Source organism: Eulemur rufifrons, chromosome 7 (genome assembly GCF_041146395.1).
Source record: "Eulemur rufifrons isolate Redbay chromosome 7, OSU_ERuf_1, whole genome shotgun sequence".
Taxonomy (NCBI): domain Eukaryota; kingdom Metazoa; phylum Chordata; class Mammalia; order Primates; family Lemuridae; genus Eulemur; species Eulemur rufifrons.
In genome coordinates this window covers 274,610,416-274,631,667 of record NC_090989.1, presented here as the reverse complement: position 1 = coordinate 274,631,667, position 21,252 = coordinate 274,610,416, and the positions used below count along the sequence as shown (strand labels likewise).

Sequence of the window (21,252 nt, the reverse complement as noted above, 5' to 3'; positions counted from 1 at the left end):
CTTCAGAACTTTGAGTATGTTACTCAACTTCTCCAAACTCAGTTTTCTCATGTATAAAATGGGAGTAAGAATATTACTAAGAAGGTAGAAGTGAGGATTACATGAAATGATAAGTGGCAGGGGCTTGGCACACTGCCACTGCATATGCACTCAGCTTAATACAGGGTGGCTGTATTATTCTTAGGAAAGAATCTCCAGGACTTGGGGACAATAGAATATGAATGGTGAGGGAGAAAACAGTCAAAAAGGATCTAGTCACTTGGAGCTTGAGCTACTGAGTAGATGGCCAGTAGAGAGGGACAGAATGAGAACAGAACAGAGCAGCAGGAAATGGGGCCAGTGGGGACCACGAGTTCTACTCCAGCAGCTGGGGGAGAAGGCTAAGGGAGAAGGAAGCTGCAATTCCAAGGAATGGCATATCAAAGCACATTTGTGACAGTTCCTATGAGAGAAACCTTGCCCCCTCCTCCCTGGGCTTCTGGGACTCCCCACACCGCCCCCCCCAGTAGGAGCACTGGCCTGCAATCAGCAGCAGACAGATGCCCTGCTTTATTGTTTGCTGAAGGGAGCTGCCCAATGCCTTCGGGCTGCTGTCCCTGAAGGAAATGTTTTTGTTTGTATAGCCCAGCCAGATTTCCTATGCTTCTAGGTACACCACCCCCACCCCCGTTCCACTGGCCCGTCTTCCACCTACGTCTCATTAAGACATCAGACCTTCTGTAGGTATCCTTCTAGCCCAAGGAAGTCACACATTTTGGAAGGACCTCTACCTCCTGTGGTAATTTTAGTTCTCTCTGGGGACACAACTGACCACCTGCTTTCAAAGGATTGCCCTGCAGCGGAGGCCCGGTTAAACCAGACACGCCATCCTGAAATAAAGCCCCGCATAGCAGAAAGAGAAAGGTAGTTGTGGTCAGGGGTCACAGCTCCACATCTGCACATGAGTGACCTTGCTTACGTCACTTGTGGTCTTCTTCCCTGTCACCTCAAAGGATGGAAACCCAAGTCCTGGGATAGGAGTCCTAGGATAGGTAGACACAACTCTTGCCTCAGCTGCAACTTACATGCAAAAGAGCACAGGTTTGGTGGTCAAAGCAGACCTGATTTCCAATCCTAGCTCTGCCACTGACAAGCTGAGTAACTGTGGACATTAACTTCCTCTCTGAACTGCAAGAAAACTGTCTAGTAAAGCACTTAAGAGAACAGTCTCTGAAGCCAGACTGTCAGGGTTTGAGGTCCATATCTACCATTTCTTGGCTATGTGGCCCTGGGCAAGTAATTTTACCTCTTTGCCTCAGCTTTCCCATCTGCCAAATGTGTATAATACCATTTACTTAATTGGACTGTTGTGAGGATGAAGCAAGTTAATAAATGTGCTGGTACATGGTGATGTGTATTATGTTATTATTTCCTCAACTGTCAAATGAGGGAGACAAAGATGCTACCTTTCTCTACAGTGTTATGAGCAAATGAGATCTTTGCATATGTAGGTAGTGGACTATTTTAAGTTGTCTATGACATCGGTAATAAAAATAATGGTGATGCTTCCTACTGGGAGAAAGTATAGCATAGTGGCTACAAGCCCAGGCTGTGGAGAAAGAATGCCTGTTCTTTCACCTATTAACTGTGTGACATTAGATACAAAGAACCCCATTCCTGTGTGACTTAGTTTCTTTGCCTGTAAAATAGGGATAACAACATACTGACCTCAAAAGATTGTTATGAATATATTATCTAATACACAAATAGCACCTGGGACAGCAGTGAGCACACAGTGAGTGCTCACATTCATTTACTCCATGAACACTGATTGCATTATTGCATGCTTACTATGTGCTAGGCCCTGTTACAGGCGTCAGGAATACAGCAATGAACAAAACTGACAAAGCTCTTCCTCTCTCTTCTCAAAGCGTTCATATTCCAGGGAAGGAGAGAGAGAGATAGTAAACAAGTAAGTAGATAAAATGACACATAGTGCTATGAAGAAAATAAAGCAAGAGAAGGAGATAAGGAGGGACTTCATTATTATCATGGTAAGGGCCAACTTATATATGTCTAGTCATCTGACCCCAGTGTCATCTGCTCTCCTTCAATAATAAGATAACTAACAGTTGCGGGGCCCTTTCCATGTGCCAGGCTTTGAACTGATATTTTCCCCATGCATTAGCGCAGTGAATTTTCACAACACTCCTATGACATTAGTGGTAGTATCACCTGGATTTTACAGATTAGAAAAGCGGAGATTCATAACCTGCCGAAAGTTACACACCAAGTTCCTGGGAGACCTGGGATTTGACCCCAGTGTAGTCCTACTCCTGAATTTCAGGCATTCTGCTATACTTCTTCCCTTGTTGGTGCTAGACAAATCTAGCAGCTATACTAAGAATAGCATTGTTCTCACATTAACACCTGCTTAGATATACAATTCATTGCTACTGTTCCAGCTCCCCTACACATTCCAAGAGCAGTGGGGAGAAAGAAAGGGAATCTATGGAGGAATGCAATGGAATAGTGATCTGACCTGTGGTAGGCAACTGCTAGGTACCGTAAATAGGTGCATGACATAAGAGCGAAGAACTGGGGAGGGGCAGGAGAGGTCCTTTTGTGTGCAATGTTTGGATAAGTGTCGGTGGCAACTTTCTCTTCAGCCCATGCTCAGCTCTGGATTCCTAATTACACATCTTTGTGTGTTTCAGTCAGCATGTCTGTGCTGGGAGGGGGCCTCCATTCCACACACTTGGGATCTGCAATAGCAAGAGGCACTCCTAAAAAGCCACAGGCTAGGTGAGAGGCAACACTGAACAGGAGAAGACGGGCAATGCAAAAATTGTATGGAGGCTCACCTGGGGCTGGAAGGTAGAAAGAAACAGCACTAAAACTAATCCAGGAGAATGACTGGCCCTGTAAAAGCAGCAATGGCAAGCAGACGGTGGGAAGAAAAGGGCTGAAAAAGCAGCTGCAGTTGCTCAAATGCAGTTTGTGGCTGCCCCAGCTCAAGTCAGGTCATTAGGCATTCATCTCTGAGTTGTTTTCCTTTCAAGATCCCTAAAGGTCTGTATGTGTGTGAGTCGTGTAAGAAAAGGGTATTACCAATATTTCCTGGAATGTGAAAATTATGCACACTACCCTGTAACAAGATCCACAAAGCAATATAGCAGCTGGCACAGGAGGCCAGAAAACTGAAAGGAAGTAGGTTCTATGTCAGCAGCCCAAGGAGCAATGTGATAATACAGCAAGAATATGGGCTTTGGAAGCAGACGGATTCAAGTTTAAATAATGGCTCCTCCACTTACTAATCTGTGACCCTGAGCAAGTTACTTAAACTTGCTGATCCCCAGTTTCCTCATCTGTATTAAACTATCTCAAAAGGGTATTCTAGGCAGACAAAGAAAAACAAAACAAAACAAAACAATGAGATCACCATGAAAAAAATGTACACAGTAACTCTTGCAACACAACAACAAAAAAACAAGCAACCCAATTAAAAAATGGGCAAAGGACTGAAATAGACATTTTTCTAAAGAACATATACAAATGCTCAAGAAGCACATGAAACGATGCTTTATATCATTAGTCATGAGGAAAGTACAAATCAAAACCATAATAAGATACTACTTCACATCTACTAGGATGGTAATAATAAAAAATAAAAATAAGTGTTGGTGAAGAGATGGAGGAATTCGTATTACTGCTGGTGGGAATGTAAAATGTGCAGTCCCTGTAGAAAAGTTGGAAAGTTCCTCAAAAAATTAAACATAGAGTTACCATATGACCCAGTAATTCTACTCCTAGATTTACATCTTAGGAGAGAATTGAAAGTATGTCCACATAAAAACTTATACAGTAATGTTCATAGTTGCATTATTCACAATAGCCAAAAAGCAGAAACAACTTAAATGTCCATCAGCTGAGGAACAGATAAATAAAATGTAGTATATCCACACAATGGAATATTATTTGGTAATAAAAAAGAATGAGGTATTGACACATGCTACAATGTAGATGAACCTTAAAAACACTATGCTAAGTAAAAGAAGCCAGTCACAAAAGACCTCATATTGTGTGATTCCATTTATATGAAATGTTTAAACCAAGAAAGCTATAGAGACAGAAAAGTATTAGTGGTTGCCTACAGCAATCCCTTGCATGAGGTTTTAGGAGGTAAGTGAGGAGTGACTGCTAGTGGGTACAGGGTTTCCTTGTGGAGTGATGGTGAAAATGTCCTAAAATTGTGGTTATAGCTGGTTGCACACCTCTACAAATATACAGTACTAAAAACCACTGAGTTATACATTTTTCAATGGGTGAATTATATCTCAATAAAGCTGTTGAAAATGCCATTCACCTACCCAGTTCTCATCACTGAATAGTACTTACCCGCGGTAGAAAGCTTAATGACAGGCAGCATCCCTCATGGCAGTGAAGATAATGTTCCCCCATAACAGTTAACAATCACTATGCAGAAAAGGTCACAGGAGTACTCAGTAACGATGGCTGACTTGATAATGACAATTTAAAATACCATTAACTCTCATTTACTGAATTTCTTTTCTTTCTTCACTGGTGTCAGATCTGCACGGCAGGCCAAAGGCTCTCCCTGTCTACTCCTGCTGCCTCTTCCCTTTACCTTTCACAGGAGTTTCTCCCAGTACATCTTCACAAAAGTAAACATTGCTATTGTCTCATTTTCCAGATGAGGAAACCAAGGCTCAGCGCTCTGAGAGTTGAAATAACTAGCCTAAGGGCACGTAACTCTTTTTACAGTTTTCTTTCAGGGTTTTTCTGACTATAACCTTGGCTCCTTTAGCTATTAATTCTGGCTCTCCCTGGCTACACACAGCCACTCCTCTGCATTTAATGCAGCCTGGGGACCATCCTACCATGCCTTACCCAGCTTGCTCTCTCCCTGGAAAAACCTGGTCATCATGCATGAGAAACTGCACATCAGCATATGACAGGGAAAAAACACTTGAGAAAGAGAATTTAGGCTGGGGGAACTGTAACTCAGCACTTTTTATCGTTATCTGGGAAACTGCCTGGTCTGATGCTAAGTAGAATTCTCCTTCCTATCATCTCAGAACAAAGTCTGGGTGAAGGAGCCCAGTCCAGGCATAAGGTCTATCATCCCCAACATTGCCCAGAGGGAGCTGATGATGGCAATTAACCAACCATCATGAGGTCCTGGGAAAGAGTTCAGTGGGCTAAGGGTGCCAAGGACAGCCAAGGCCCCTCACCTTTGTCAGGAACATAAAGCAAATCTCACACTACAGGCAGGACTAGTCACTGGATTTTCTTATTTGGGATACACCTTCCAGGAGGTCTTGTTCACCATAATTCACATTCAAAGAACAAACCAAATGCTTATTAACAATCAAACTACAGTATTCCTGAGCAACTTAAATTCCAAGATAATTACAACATAATGACTCAACTCCTCCCACCTCTAAAAATGGAGGGAAAGATAAGAAAAATATGAACATGGGCCGGGGAAGGGGGTTAGTGGGAAAGAGAGGGAAGAAGAGCTTTAAAGACTAAAAGAGAAATCAGCCAACAGAAATAAAATATCATTGGTTTTACTCCCAACTAATCAGAAAAAAAGGATGTTTCCAAGAACTTAACCAGGGGGAATTAGATTTAAAAAATACTATAAGATAAAGGAATTAAAATTGATTAAGTACCTATGATGTGCCAGGTCTCACACTATGAGCATCACATATCATATCCTTCTACTCCTCAAAACCACAAAAATTATTCCCATTATAGATAATGAAGCCAAAGCTTCAAAAAATTTAGCAACTTGCCCAAGATCACTGCAGTGGGCATGGAGGTATGATGCTCAGATCACCCCCCAGAAGAGCCTGCTTCGAGGGGCACAGATGCCTGACAGTTTCCAGCTCCCACACCTTCAGATCCACTGTGACATTCGTGCTGAGGTCACGCCGAGGCCAAATTCCCTGTGCTGCTCCCAGCCAAGAACCATGCATGGCAGAGGTACTAGAGCCAGGCCACTACGCCCAAATGGGCCCCCTGTGGGGGCAGTCTTTGCTCAGGAACAGCCCCAGAGCTGCACTGCAGTGTCAGTCTCCTCCCCGGCAATCTTCCTCCTTTCCATTCTCCACCAGTGTCACACCTGCACCCTGTCTACTTCTGCTCCCTCTCCCCTTTGTCTTTTGAACATCTCCTGCAATACATTTCTTGCACATCTAATTCTGTTCTGGCCTCTGCTTCTCAGAAGACCGAAACTGACATACCCAGAGAATGACAGAACAGGGATTTGAACCCAGATCTGTCTAACTCCAAAGCCCTTGTGCTTTCCTTTATAGCACAGAGATGGACTGACTGATAAATAAATCACGTTGCTAAGTCCAATGATCAAGTCTCAGATCTTACCTTCCTTGACCCATCAGCAGGACCCAGCAGAGCTGATCATTCCCTCCTCTTTGAGCCACTCTCCTCACTAGGTTTCTAGGACCACCCCCCTCCACCACCAACTCTCACCCCCCTCCACCACCGACTCCCCCCTCCACCACCGACTCTCCTAGTTCTCCTCCTACCTCCCTGGCCACTTGTTCTCAGTCTCCTTCGCTGGTTCCTCCTCCTCTCCCTGACCCTAAACCCTGAAGTGAAGTGTCCAAAGCTCAGTCCCCAAACCTCTTCTCTTTATATCTACATTTAATTGCTAAAGTAATCTCATCTAATTTCATGGCCTCCCAAATTTCTCTCTCTAGCCCACACCTGTCCTCTGAACCCCAAGTTCATATATCCAACAGTCTATCTGACCTCTCCACTTAGATGCCCAGCAGCATCTCAAAATAAATATGGACAAAACCCGCTCTTCCCTTACACCCACCCTGTCCTCCCACAGTCTGCCCTATCTCAGTAAATGGTGACTCCACACTTCTAGTTGCTCAGGCCAAAAACCTTGGAACCATCCTTGAGTCCTCTCTTTCTAAATCCATATCCAATCCATCAGCAAACCCTAGCAGCTTTTCCTTCAAAACTTATCCAGAATTCAATCATTTCTCACCAACTCACCATTACAACACTAATCCAGGCCATCATCACCTCTTGCCCAGATTACTGCAATAGCTCCTAACTGGTCCCCTGCTCTCACCCTTACCTCCCTATAGTATAATTCTCAACATAGCAGCCAGAATGATCCTTTCAAAACCTAAGTTGTATCACTTCCCCTGCTCAAAACCCTCTAATGACTTCCTATTCCATTCCAGGTAGAAGCCAAAATCCTTGTAACAGTCTGTAAGACCTTACATGATTTGGCCGCCTCACTGCACTCAGACCTCATCTTCTACCTCTCTTGCCTCATGTATCTGCTACAGCCACACAACCCTTGTGCTGTTCCCTGAACATCCCAAGCAGACTCCCACCTCAGGGCCTTCGCTTCCTCTTGCCTTGGTGCTGGATACAGACATGATTTGCTCCCTCACATCCTTCAGTGCTCTGCTTAAATATGACCTTCACTGAACCCTTCGTGAACACTCTACTTCATATGGCACCACCATTACCACCCCTTCCATGGCATCCTTCATTTCCTTTCACTGACTTATTTTTTTCCACAGAGAGATGAACTAGTTAAATGAACTTCAGCAAGTTATTTAACCTCTTAGGCTTATTTTGCTCATGTATTAATATAAAAAATAGGAAATAATAGAATGAAATGAGGGTCCAGAACACAGTTTGCACTCAGTAAACAGTCACTTTGCTTAATATTATTATTGCCATGTAGTGAGCCAGGGGAGGCATTCAAATACAAATAGGGTTTCCTAAAAGAGCGATGTCAAGTTTGGGTCTGAGGACCAACGGAAGGGTCACTTGAATATGTTGCAGATGGTTGTCTGGTCCTGAAATATCCAGGTCCCTAAGAAGCTCAGCACTGTTACAATCAAGCACTCAGACAATCAAGCCGCAATAGTGACACCAAGGTCCCCCCACCACCACTTCCCACTGCCAGCAGAACAGGAAGTAAGGCCTTAGAAGGTCATTATAACATGGTTAGTAAAAGAGAAAAATTAAAATCAAGATATTTGACATTTGGGAACTATTAATGTTATGTATAAAATGCAAACACTACATAGCCTTTAAAAAGGGTGAGGAAGAATTCTCATCAAAGAGAGCAATGATACATTGTTAAGTTTAAAAAAACATGTATAGAACAGTATGTATAGTATAATTTCATATCATTTACAAGAAGAATGAGAGAGATATAGACATATCTTGACTTTGCATAGAAAAAAATCTATTTTTTTATTTTTTTATTTTTTTTGAGATGGAGTCTTGCTTTGTTACCCAGGCTGGAGTGCAGTGGCACAATCATAACTCACTGCAGCCTCAAACTCCTGGGCTCAAGGGATCCTCCTGCCTCTGTTTCCCAAGTGGCTGGGACTACAGGCATGCACCCAGCTAATTTTTTTCAATTTTTGTAGGGACTCACTATGTTGCCCACGTTGGTCTTGAACTCCTAGCCTCAAGCAATCCTCCCATCTCAGCCTCCCAAAGTGCTAGGATTACAGGTGTGAGCCACTGCATCTGGCAGAAAAAAAATCCAAAAAATCAAGGTACTAAAAATGGTTCTCTATGGAGAACAGGACGGAGGCACTTTAATATTTTATTTAATTCTATTTAAAATAAAACCAATGCAGACATTGATGAAAGAAGAGGAGGACAATCAAGGAGAGAGGCAACCTCAGTGGGGGATGAGTCAATCATATGTACTATTATCTCTTAGGTGAATTCATAATTTCCTTGTAGCATTTATTTAAAGCCAGACATGAACTCTGCGATCTCAAACCAAAGCAGCCCTATTCTAATTGGTGTGGTTTTCCAATTGATATTTGGTAAAACAGTGAGTAAGGGAATGTGTGTTTGTTTAGTTGTTGGTTTATTTGTTTGAATGATGATGTGAATAAGGTGGAGGCAGAAATCTGGTCTGATCAAAATGAATTTCTGCTCAAAACTTTTCAGGGCCTCTGATTCAGATATGAAAGACTAATATCCAAATACAGCTTCTATCAGGAGATAACAATAGGAAGAAAGGGAGTAACAAAGACCCCAATTCTTACCTTGCTTCTGCCACTTACTAGCTATCTGATATTGAGCATTAACTTCTATGACCGTCAGGTCTCTCATCAGTCAAAGGAGCCCAACAAGTCTCCTTCACCCTATAGTGCTATTACGAGAATTTGGGAAAAATCTGTAAAGCATTCAGCTCAGCACCTCCAGGCCCTTCACATCTAGTGTAGGTGGTTAATAAATGGTACCCAAAATGTGATTACATAAATAGGAAAGAAAATCAGAAGAAACTATTTCAGTAAATTTCGATTAATAGGAATGTTCAGGGAATCCATCCAGTTGACTGACTTATTTAAATAAAAGAACATTGCCAAAGGAGAAAACAAAAGCTATATACATTGTCAGCAGGGAAAGATATAACCCAGAGCCTCAAAAACTTGCACACAACCACAGAGAGCTGATTCTCAGAGGCTGTAAAAAAAGGACTTTGTGATAAAGACCACTCAGGCTCCAAGTCTGACCTGTTACTGATTTAGGATTTACCTTCTACCTACTTCTCAAAAAGATCAGAGGCAGATTATAGTAAGAGTCACATACTCAGTAGACTCATTTAAATAAGAATATAAGAATCAGAGAGGTGTAATGAGGGTGAGGTAGTAACCACAACTGAAAATAAAACTTCTGGGCATCCAGTGTTAAGGCAAAAAAGCAAATTTGCAGACTATCATTAGGCAGAGGAAGAATCATGATCAATCAGGAAAGGCAACTTTTCCTAGAAGTAAACTCAAAATTTTATAATCAGAAACTGATCCTAGTAATGTATGCTTCTTATTCCCCCTCCCCCAAAACAAGCTTTGCTGTGTTGGCTTCCTCCTCACAGCTTTGTCAATTACCAACTGTGTGACCCTGAGCCAATGCCTCACCTCTCTGAATCTCAGTTTTCTCATCCCTAAAAGGGAATGATGCTACTACCTATTTGTGAAAGGGAATGAAGGAAATAGCAACATTTGCTAGCATTAATTGGATACTTACTAAGCAGCAAAAGCCTCATGCACATTATCTCGCTGAAATCTCCCAATATAAGGCAAGTCTTGTAAATTATTAATGTCATTTCACAGATGTGCTATGAAGATTTGGAGAGGCTCAGACAGTTGCCATTGTCACAGAAGCTAAAGAGAAGTGCTGGAACTCAATTTCATGCTTATGTGATACCCAGGCAAAACCGAACCATTATACTTTCCCGCTTTCCCTGTATGTGTCAGGCACCCCACCGTTCCTGGTACAGAGTAGGTGCTCAACATATTAGTTCCCTTGCTCACTCATTCCTTTTCTCCTAAAATTACATATATACAAAGCTAAAAGTTCACTGAAATAATATTAGTATTTTATATTTATATATTAAATAGTTTCTTTATGGAAATCACACTATTTAATCTATTTTCTGTTTATCTCACTAAATCTCTGCCTATCATTATGTACTATTTCACCTATTTTACAAATAAGGAACTACAAGGTAGCAAGCAGCTAGGGCGATGTGCCCAAAGTCATATGGAAGTCACTGCCAAAACCAAATAAAAACCTCAGCTTTCTTACTTCTAAATCAACCTTTATCCTCTCACATGACACAGCCTCCATAATAAAGAACAGATCATTCGTTTTTTATCTGGAAAACTACCAAACATATAATTCAGAAAGGGGCCTCACTGACCCTACCACCTTGTCAAAGGGAAGAAAGTATATAAAAAATGAGGTTTGCAGGAGCAGACGGTTTTGGTCCATCAACTTTTTCTTAGATTACACCCATTAACCAAGCTAAAATAATGTAAAAATAATGTAACAGATCCGCATGTCTTTGGAAATTCAAGTTAAATTCACCGATCCTTCAAACTCACACACGTTGCACTAAAGGTGATTGTTAACTCCTCTGGGGCTGCAGCAGTGTGCATTATGTCAACCAGATCTTTTAAAGAAAAATATGTTACAAAATTGGTCCAAACTAAGAATCCAAATCAGCAACGAGCATTTAGCAGCACAAATTCATAGACCCACAGAATTCTGGAGCTTCAGAAGGGACCTGGCAGGCCTCTTCATCTGGTATATGAGGAAACCAAGGCTCAAGGAGGTTAAGTGGCTTGCCCAAGGTTTCATAGATAAGAGAGCAAGAACTAGAAAATAAACCTGCCGTCTACTATCTATTATACTTATAAATCTTGCTTCCAGTGTTCATGAATACACTTAGCACTTTCCAGAATTACTTATCTACACAGAGTATACAGAAGAAAAGTAACAGAAAAACTCCTAGAATTCAAATCCTGACTGCCACTTACTGGCCATATGATCTTGGCCAAGTCGTTTTTCTCCTGGTATTATTAAGAATTTATCTTGAGGCCAGGTGCAGTGGCTCACGCCTGTAATCCTAACACTTGGGGAAGCCATGGTGGTAGGACTGCTTGAGAACAAGAGTTCAAGACCTGCCTGAGCAAGAGTGAAAATAGAAAAATTAGCCAGGCACGGTGGCACACGCCTATAGTCCCAGCTACTGAAAATCTTTGTAATTCAGGTTTTTCATCTATAAACTGAGGTTTACACAGTAAGTTTCACAAGTAAGATGGAGGCTATATGAACAAGAGGCTCCATGAAGGCCAACATCAGGTCTGTACATTCCCAGCACAGAGCCTGGCACATACACGTTCTCAGAAAATTCACTGAGCAAATCAATGAACTTACCAAGCAAACAGCTACCGGACTTGAACTCAGTCTATCTGGTTCTTAAACATTAGTTTATGTTGTTCTCAGTTGATAAGATTCCAAAGTGCAGTGTTAATGCAGCCTCACACAGTACTGAGCACACAATGGAATAAGACAACCATTTTCTGGCCTAAAGGCAGGAAAAAGTTCAGTGGGGAAAGTTCCTGGACTCTCAGTGTTGAGATTAATACATTGTGTTAGCATTGGCACATTGTAAAGCTTTGGAATCAACTAAACCTGGGTTTAGGTCCCAGCTTTAGCACAAGCTATGTGGCTTCAGAAATATTACTTTACCTCTCTGAGCCTAAATTTCCACACCTGGAAAAAACCCTAATTTACAGGAATTGTATGACAAATGAGGAAATATATGTAAAAGAATGCAGAATGATGTGCAGTACAAAAAGACACTCCGTTTCCCTTCTAGTTATCTGGAAGCTTCATTCATTCATTTCACTTATGTCTTTGCTTAAATGTCACTTCCTTCCAGAAGCTCCCTATCCATAATAAAGTCCCCAAATCTCTCTTTCTCCTATCTTGCTTATTTTCTTCACTGTCCTTATCATCACTTGCCGTTACATTATGTATTTATTTTTCTATTTACTGTACCTACTAAATTAACAGGTAGGCCCCAGGGGACAGGGACTTTTTATTGGTTGTTCATTTTGTTTACTGCTATATCCCAACAATTAAGAAAGCACCTTGCATGTAGTTAATGCTTATAAATATTTGTTGAAAGACTGACCAAATTAATACAACACTTATCTGGGCCTTGCTATATGTGAGGCACTGTGTAGCATCTATTCTATGCTATGGAATCTGAGAAGATTTATGTCTCACCTGGACTGTTGCGGTTGCCTCCTGTTCTCTTTGTGTCCACTTTGTCCCCCTATATTCTATTTGTTAATCAGCAGCCACAGAGGTCCTCACGAAGTCAACATTGGATCAGGTCATTCCCCTGCTTAAATCCCTACAATGGCTTCCCATTACAATTGCAATGAGGCCCAGACTCCTTACTATGCCCTATAAAGCCTAAACCATCAGTCAATGGGGTAGGTCCAACCTCCTCTCCTACTACTCTCTCCCTGTGTTTTCGACACATTGGTTTTTCTCTTTCTCAAACCTGCCAAGGTCTTTTCTCTTTTTTTAATTAAAAAACGAACATATATTTTTATTCATTTAAAATTTTAAGTTCTAGAGCCAGGTGTGGTGGCTCATGCCTATAGTCCCATCTACTTGGGAGGCTGAGACAGGAAAATCTCTTCAGCCCAGGAGTTTGAAGCTGCACTGAGCTATGATTGGGCCACTGAACTCCAGCCTGCGTGATAGAGCGAGATCCCGTTTCTTTAAAAAAACAAACAAAAAAAAAAAACCACCAAAATACTTTAAATTCTATATATTTAATTAACAATATTCTGTCGTCTAAAATTCCTCAACAGCAAGGATTAATGTAAAGATAGCTACTCAAGGAATATGAGTTAGAGATTACAAGTGTCAAGGTCTTTTCTGACTCAGAGCCTTTGTGCTTGCTATTCCCTATGCCTGAAATGCCCCTAGGCTGGCTCTTCCTCATCATTTAGCTCTCAGCAAAAATGTTACTTTCTTAGAGTCCTCCCAGCTAAAGCTGTCCCTGCCACCATCACCCTCATCAAGTCAGTCTCTTTTGGATCCCATTGCCTTTTATTTCCTTACAGTATTTCATTATCTGAATGACTTTATTTAATTTGTTCAATTTTCCCAACCAGAATGTAAACTACAAGAGGACAAGGAAATTCTCAAACTTACTGCTGCATACCCCACATCTAGTACCTAATACGCACTCAATAAATATTTCTGAATCAATAAACTAGATCTCAAAAGATGTTTATCAGGATGAAAGGTACAGATAAGGTACCCTATCACCCTAACAGTATAGTAGGGTGTTGATTTCCATCCAAGGACAACCACCCCATTTCATCAAAATATGAATTTCAGCCAAACTTACTTGGGAATGGGTACCCGAATTAGAGTCCCTTCCACTTCTGGGTTCAGATTCATTCCACTTTCTCTTATAGCCTTGATAGCTGCAGCTGTACACTGAAAACCAGATCAAAAGGTAAACAGAATTAGTAAATAATTATTACCAGATGCAAGCCCTCTGTCGATAACTGGCAACCCATCTTGGCAGAACATGGAAACATTTAGTTCTGTTACCAGTAAGATCAGGAAGTTACATTGGTGTAGAGTGCTTTGATCAAGCTGAATAGCAAACTATGTCCACTCCTGGTACCAGTGTACTGCAGGAGGAAAAAAAGAAAGAGAAGAAAAACTAAAAAGAAAACAGCTCTGCTTCTTTGAAAAGATTTCAATGGTTTGAGGCAACACAGATCAAAACCACAATAAATCCTCAAGGGAGGGGGGCTGGTCTCTGCAAAGAGTGGTGTAAAGACAGATGAAAGATTTCATATGTTAAAAAATTCCAGTTGACATTTTACACTCAAAATATACCAGTGCCGATTTGGAATGAGTAAATAAATTTAACTCATTCACATCTACACTCCCACCAAACTCACTCATGTTTTGGAATGAGCAATGACTCTCTGCTGGCGTGTATGTTCAGGAGAGGGAGTATGGTATAGTAGTTAAAAGCATGGGCTTTGAAGTAAGAAAGATCTCAGTTCAAATCCCAGCTCTGATAACCATGTGACCCTGGGCAACATACTTGGCCTCTCTCAGCCTCTATTTCAAAACCTGAGACCACGGGGTATCCAGACCTCACAGAGGTAGTGAATTAACATAAGCAATGCATCTCCTCTGGGCCTGGCACACTGTAACACCCAGTTGAGAACAGTTATTGTGTAAACATATTATATACATTTATTATATAAAGGTAAGAATACATAAAACCCTCAAACAAGGTAGAGTTGATGGCATCATTTAGCTGAAGTACTGCTTTCCTGCCCAACATCCTTCAGGGGCTTCTCTGACAGGTTTGCTCGCTAATATGCCAGTTGACATACTGGTACACTGATTTCTCAAAGTGCCTCACCTCATACTCAAATTAACATCATAACAACACCTGGAATGCAATCCCAAAGGATAAGAAGAAAGCAGTGTGGAAGAGAGATACATTTATTGGCATGACAATGTGGAATTCATGAAAACAAAGACTGACATTTTCAAAAGAATTTTTAGGTTTGACTGAGCCAATTCATGGGACAGGCCAATTCTTGGCCTTGAGTTCCTCCCTAGACTTCCTGATTTAAATGAATGGTGGTTGATACACACCTATTTCACTTTTTCCCAGTGGTGGGACAGAAGGATTGCCTGAGGCCAGGAGTTTAAGACCAGCCTGGGCAACATAGCAAGACTCATCTCTACAAAAAATAGAAAAATTAGCCAGGTATGGTGGCACATGCCTGTAGTCCTAGCTACTCAGCAGGCTGAGTTGGCAGGATTGTTTGAGCCCAGTTCAAGGCTGAGGTGAGCTATGATCATGCCTGTGAATAGCCACCGTACTCCAGCCTGAGTGGGACCCTCTCTCTAAAAAAAATTTTTTTAAATGACTTTAATTCTACATCTATATGAGGTATTACTGTAAGGTTAAAAAGACAAACCAGAACTTCCACATACAGATGAATAATCAATACTCTTGGGAGGCTGTACACAGAATCTAATAGTGAGGCCGTTGCTGAACACATTGACTGCCACACAAAAAAAATCAGAAATTTTCCCTTGGGGCCACACTGTTTTTTTTTCCAAAATAGAATAAAAACTTCAATTGTAATTTAAAGGTAAACATAAATAGAAAAATGAAATTTATTGACTTGTATTCATTTAATCCCATGTTTTTAGAATTGTCAATATTAACTGTAACAATAAGAACATGAACAAATAGGATTTTACATATGCTTCATGTGGCCCTGGGGTCAAAACTAGAGTGAGTTAAATATAACTCTCATGGCAGTTAATGTGTTAAAATAGTAAATTCTTAAAATGGTACCTCTGACCACAGATTATCAGAGCTTGAAAGGATCTGGGACCCAAGCACAGCTCCTTCATTATGTAAACAGGGACTTGTAGGATAAGGTCACATCCTTATAGACATGCTCTTCTCTGACCGTCCAAGAGAGATGGTGTGAGTACCCCAACCATCATACTTCCAGTTACTGGCAGAGTTAAGAGAAGACTGAATGGAGATTCAGTCCCATGATGTTACTTTGTCTATATTTTTTCCAGATCCCTGAACTCAATAAATTCAGTAATTGTGACATAGGGGATTCGACTTTTTTTTAAATAGCCAAAAATAATTTGGAATTAGGTCTGGTGTATAAAGGGTATAGCCAAGGTAAATAAAAGAGCTGAATAAAGAAATGAAATTGATTTTCCTTTGCAAAAGAACTGCCATCTTGTTAATCACTACTAAACACTCCATCACCACCATCTCCCTTTCACAGTCTGGCACGTATTTCCACACAACCTTCTCCTGGAGGCACAAGAGCACCACTACTGACACCACCAAGTTGGGCAGGAACTATGTCTCAATATTTACATCTTCCCGGTACAAGGCAGAGTGCCAGGTACATAGCAAGTACTCAGTAAAAGCTTTCTGAATGAATATATTAATGATCAGGTTCAGATCTATTAGAAAAACTCATCTCCTTTACCTCATGTATATAACCCCTCAAAATCTTATTTTAACTTTTCTGTCTTTTCATATGCAGAAAAAAATGTGAATCAATCAATGTTTCACTTCTCAAAGAAACCTACTGAGAGAGGTAGTTCTAAGATATCCTAGATGTGTATTTGCTTTGACATGGTAGAACACAGAACCTCAAGGAATTAGTCATTTTCCCAACATGAGGTCTGAACTATTCATGGTTCAGACAAAAAGGGCATACATTCCTACAGAATTTCCATCTCTTGCCTTAGGCTTTATACCCTCACGGAAGGGATACTCCACAATATCCCAGGGCAAACAGATTGCTCTCAAACGACAGCACTGACCACCCGGTTGTGGCTGCTCAGAGTAGTGTACAGAGAAAGAGCGTAGACCCCATCTCGGGTCAGGCAGGAAAGAGTGTTGTGATCAATTAGCAATATCTGCCATTCCTATTCTTAAGCTAATCTATGCTAAAAAAAAAAAAAAAGATAAAACTTTTGTACACAGGTGAACAAATCCTTGAAAATTTGGATTCAAGTCAACTCTGTTAGTGCCATATCAATTACTGACCTTCCATTTTCTTTGTATCTCAATGAATCCCTAGAATGTAAGGTGTACAGAAACAGAAACCTAGTCTATCTTAATCACCAATGAATTCCCAGCACCTCAAATACAAAGTAATAATTTGCAAGGACTCAAACAATATGTGTTGAGTTAATGAATGAATGGTTAAAGGAACATAGGCTTTCATGTCAAACAGAGCCAAGATTTGCACATAGCTCTATCACAACGGTGTGAACCTTGGGGAGATATTTTACTTTACTGAGCCTCAGTTTCCTCATCCATAAAATGGAATAAATAATGCCTAATTTTACAGAGTACCTGTGTTGATCATATGAAACAAAACATGAGAAAGTGACTGGCAACACAGTAGACACTCAATATATGTCAGCTCTCCTCCCTCCACAAGAGCAATAATGGAGCCTGCAGAGTTTTGTTTTTTTCATTTGCTTTGCTTTGTTCAAATCATGCTGTGGTTTTTATTCCTTCTTTTCTTTCCCATCATTAACTCTAGCTGCAGGCAAGTTTATGGAAGGCAGCAACTATGTGTATCATTTATCAAGCAGGACACATGTTAAACAAATGCAACACAGTTTTCTGTCTTCAATGCATTTGAAAAGATTATGCATGCAAATCTGCATCGTGTCACTACAGCATGACACAGAAAGGGCTCAGATTTGGAAAGAAAGCCAACCGTATGTGAAACAGAAAGGAATTACATAAACACAGAGAAGCTTAGCATTTTGAAGCTATGAACCTGGGTACTCTATAGACGGCTTCTAAGCTGGAGGAAGGAAATACTTAGTTAGAGCTATTTGTTTAATATATACACTCAGTGAAATAAAGGAATTCAAAAGACAATGTAACTCACACTTCCTCACTCTGTCCCTATAAATAAACGAACCTCTACTGAGATGCCTGTAAAGGATTTTTTAGGACTCATGAAATTTCAACTTGGAGAAATGGCAAAGATGCTTTGGTTGAAAAATGAAGATATACTCTAACTTCCTAAGAAAAAATTAAGCTGTTAATATGTCCTCCTGCCTCATAAGATGCTCTGGTAGCCAATCAGGTGCTTCTTCTGTGAATGCCATTTGCTATTTAATAACAGAAGTGGCTGGCTCTAAAAAGCAATCTGCCTGATGAGATCCTCAAGCTGTGTAATTAGGAGGCTATTCCCTAAATTGGCCTGCAGTGCCTAGATGAACAAGGCGGAGAGGCCGCAGTGGTTCAGAGGGGGCCCACAAAGAGAAGAAGTGACAGTTCCTTTTCATCCATTTCTCTGCTCCTCAGTAACATGGAATGAGTGACTTCCTTTTATCAACCTAATGACAAATATTTATCCATTCAAGAAAAATTTACTGAGTTGCTTCCATGTGCCAGGCACTGTGTTTGGTGCTAGATACAGTGAACAAGTTAGACATGATCCCTACATTCCAATACAATCTAGTAAAAGCGAAATTGAAAATAAACATATAAATAAACGTATGACTATTAATAGTAATAAGTGTAATAAACAAAAAGAATTCTCCTGTATAAGAGAGCTTAATGCGGAGAAATCAGATGGAATAGATTAGGAAGGCTTCCCTGAGAAAGTGACATTTAAGCAGTGATCCGAAATACAAGTAGCAAACAGCCATGCAAGAGTGTTCCAAGCAACTGAAACAGTAAATGTGGAGGCCCTGAAGATGCAAAGGGCTTGGTGTGTCTGAGGAGCTGAAGGGCCAAGCGTCAGAGCAGTGTACAAGGATGACAGAGGCACAAGACTGGAAAGATTGGAGAGGCAGGTAGAGGCCAGATCATGCAGAGCCTTCTAGGCCACAGCAAGGATTTTAGATTACTTGAAGCCACTGACAAATCTAAAGCCGATCATTATATGAGCCAATACATATTTTCAAAAACTGGCTGCAGTATGGAGAATGGAGTGGCACAAGTGTGCCTGGCACATTAGCTATCTGATTTGAAAGAGTTTATTCAAAGTAAGGGCCTCCCCTTCTATCTCTAGCCTAGTTTGTCAAATCCAGCAGGTCCAAATTTGGTTTATGTTTCTGGGATAGAACTACTTAGAACAATCAGAACAGGAAGATTCCTTCACCTCATGTTAGCAGATAAGGAAACAGAGGCCCAGAGAAGCAACTTGCTCAAGATCACGCAGCTAATTGGCTGTAGAGATGGGACCATTCCAGGTCCTCTAGGACTCCCATCCAGGCCAATTCCTAGTGGACCAATAAGGAAAAGCTCAATTATATCTTTCTCAACTAGACTTAAAATCATAAAGCCTCAAGGTTGCAAAGACCTAATGCAACCTACCTTCCAGTCTTGGAAGCACCGTGCTCCGTGCAATACCCTACAATGGCCAGTCTAGTTTAAAAAAAATTCTGGGGGAGGGGGATCTGCTCCAAATACTAATACAGAGGTCACAAATTGGTGACCCTCAAGCCATATCTGGCCCATTAATATGTTTTATTTGTCTCACAGTCTTTAAAAAAGTGAATTAGTCATCAACATTTAAAGAACAAAGACCTCACATAAAAATCTGGGTCACTATCTTCTTCTGGAAATAAAAATTGTAACAGCAGGTAACACTGATCACCAGGCTCACATTTATGCCTGGCAATGATCAGCAGGAGCTGGGCAGAGGCACCTCCCTCAGAAAGGGTACAGGCTCCCCAGTTTACCAGAGCTCTCCCACGTTGGCCAAGCAAAAATCACTGCATGTCCATCATTGTTTTCTTAGATGGGGCCTGTTTCGGTATTCAAATTATTTGCCTAGCTTCTCTAGTATCTGAGTTTAACAGAAAAAGAATTTAGAAACACAAAGAAAGTTCTTCCTCATCCTTAAGTTCCCTTTATTATGTCTTCTCTCTTGTCACTTCCACCTCACCTGACCCAGCCTCCACCATTCCAAAAGAGACTACGGAAAGGAATTTTAGCTAGGCCACCTTACCTCTGGGAAGCTGGCCATATTCACCAAAATCAGCTGTGGCGACTTCATGGAGATCTGGCTTATTTGGTTTAAAGCAAGCTTCCCATCAGCAGTTACCACAGCAATATGATCAAGGGATCCTAAAAGAAAAACAGTTTTAGAATTCCGAAGGACCTTAGTAGCCCCACATCTAAGTCCTAGCTAACTCAGATTCAACTAACATTTAAGGACCCCTTATCTATGTGACAAAGCTGTTCAAGGGTCTTTCGTAGGAGCAGCAGTGTCATGTGTTTCTAAGAGCTTAAAATGCTGACAGAGCTAGGCTGGAATTCTTTACCAGCAACTAGGGTGGCCAGCCATCCTTGTTTGGCTGGACCTGAGGGTTTTAAGGGATTTCCTGTGACATAGGACTTTTAAAGCTAAAACTGGAAAGAGTTGATTACCCTCAGCAGCAACTTTGCCACTTACTAACTATGAAACCTTGGGCAAGTTACTTATCTTCCCTGTGCCTTGGTTTCCAACTCAGTCAAAATATAACTACCTTAGAGGTAAAGTAAGGACTGTAGCTAAAGGACTATAACTAAATATAATCAACCAAGTATACAATAGACACCAAAAAATATTTACAATGGTACCTCTTATTATCCCTTTTAGTTATTACAACTACCCTAATAACACTGTATCACTACCTCCACTTTACAGATGAGAGAGTAAGACTTGGGAAGGATAAATGGGCCAAGATCGTAGAGCTAACAAAAGGAAAGAAATCAAGAGCCCAGACCCAAACTCAGGTGTGCTTAATTCTGATTTCAATCAAGGCTCTTTCCTTTATACAAGTGGAACCCAAATCCAGCTGTATACCAGACTCCTCAGGGAGTTTTTCAAATTAGATTCCTGGGCCCCACCCCAGAGATCCTGATTCTATAGAGGCTTGGGATCCTGTGATTTGAGGGAGGCCTGTAATTTTTTTTTCGCTAGTTTCACCACATGATTCTGACACACAGCCAGATTTGAAGCCATTCCCTTATACCAACCTTGATTTTGGTACATAGATCCCCTTCAGAAACATGCCCATTTAAAACAAAACATAATTATTAACATTTCATTGTTATCTTGAATCTGATCTTTATCCATATCTGAATTCTGGAAAATCCTGGGCAAAAAATTTTCAGAAACCAAAGGAGGCAAGCAATAAAGCTACAATTACAAATGGAAAGGTGGCATTATTCAAACTCTCTGATTTCCTATGCAAATGAGAACTAGAGGAAAAACCTTACCATTCACAGTAGGAACCACTCAAGGATGGCTCATTCTGAGACACAAAAAGAAAGGAGGGGGGGAGGAGTCTTAA

General features: G+C 40.9%; 1 protein-coding gene across 2 annotated transcripts in view; it reads right to left on the bottom strand.

Moving 5' to 3' along the window:
• MRRF (mitochondrial ribosome recycling factor) overlaps positions 1 to 21,252 on the bottom strand; it is a 52,881-nt gene that overhangs the window by 15,379 nt on the left and 16,250 nt on the right. For both annotated transcript variants that reach the window (XM_069476748.1, XM_069476749.1), the window contains 2 exons: positions 19,923 to 20,041; positions 13,757 to 13,848 (listed from right to left, as the gene is read on the bottom strand). In XM_069476748.1, coding sequence (XP_069332849.1) covers positions 13,757 to 13,848; positions 19,923 to 20,041 — 211 coding nt within the window. The remainder of the gene's footprint in view (positions 1 to 13,756; positions 13,849 to 19,922; positions 20,042 to 21,252) is intronic.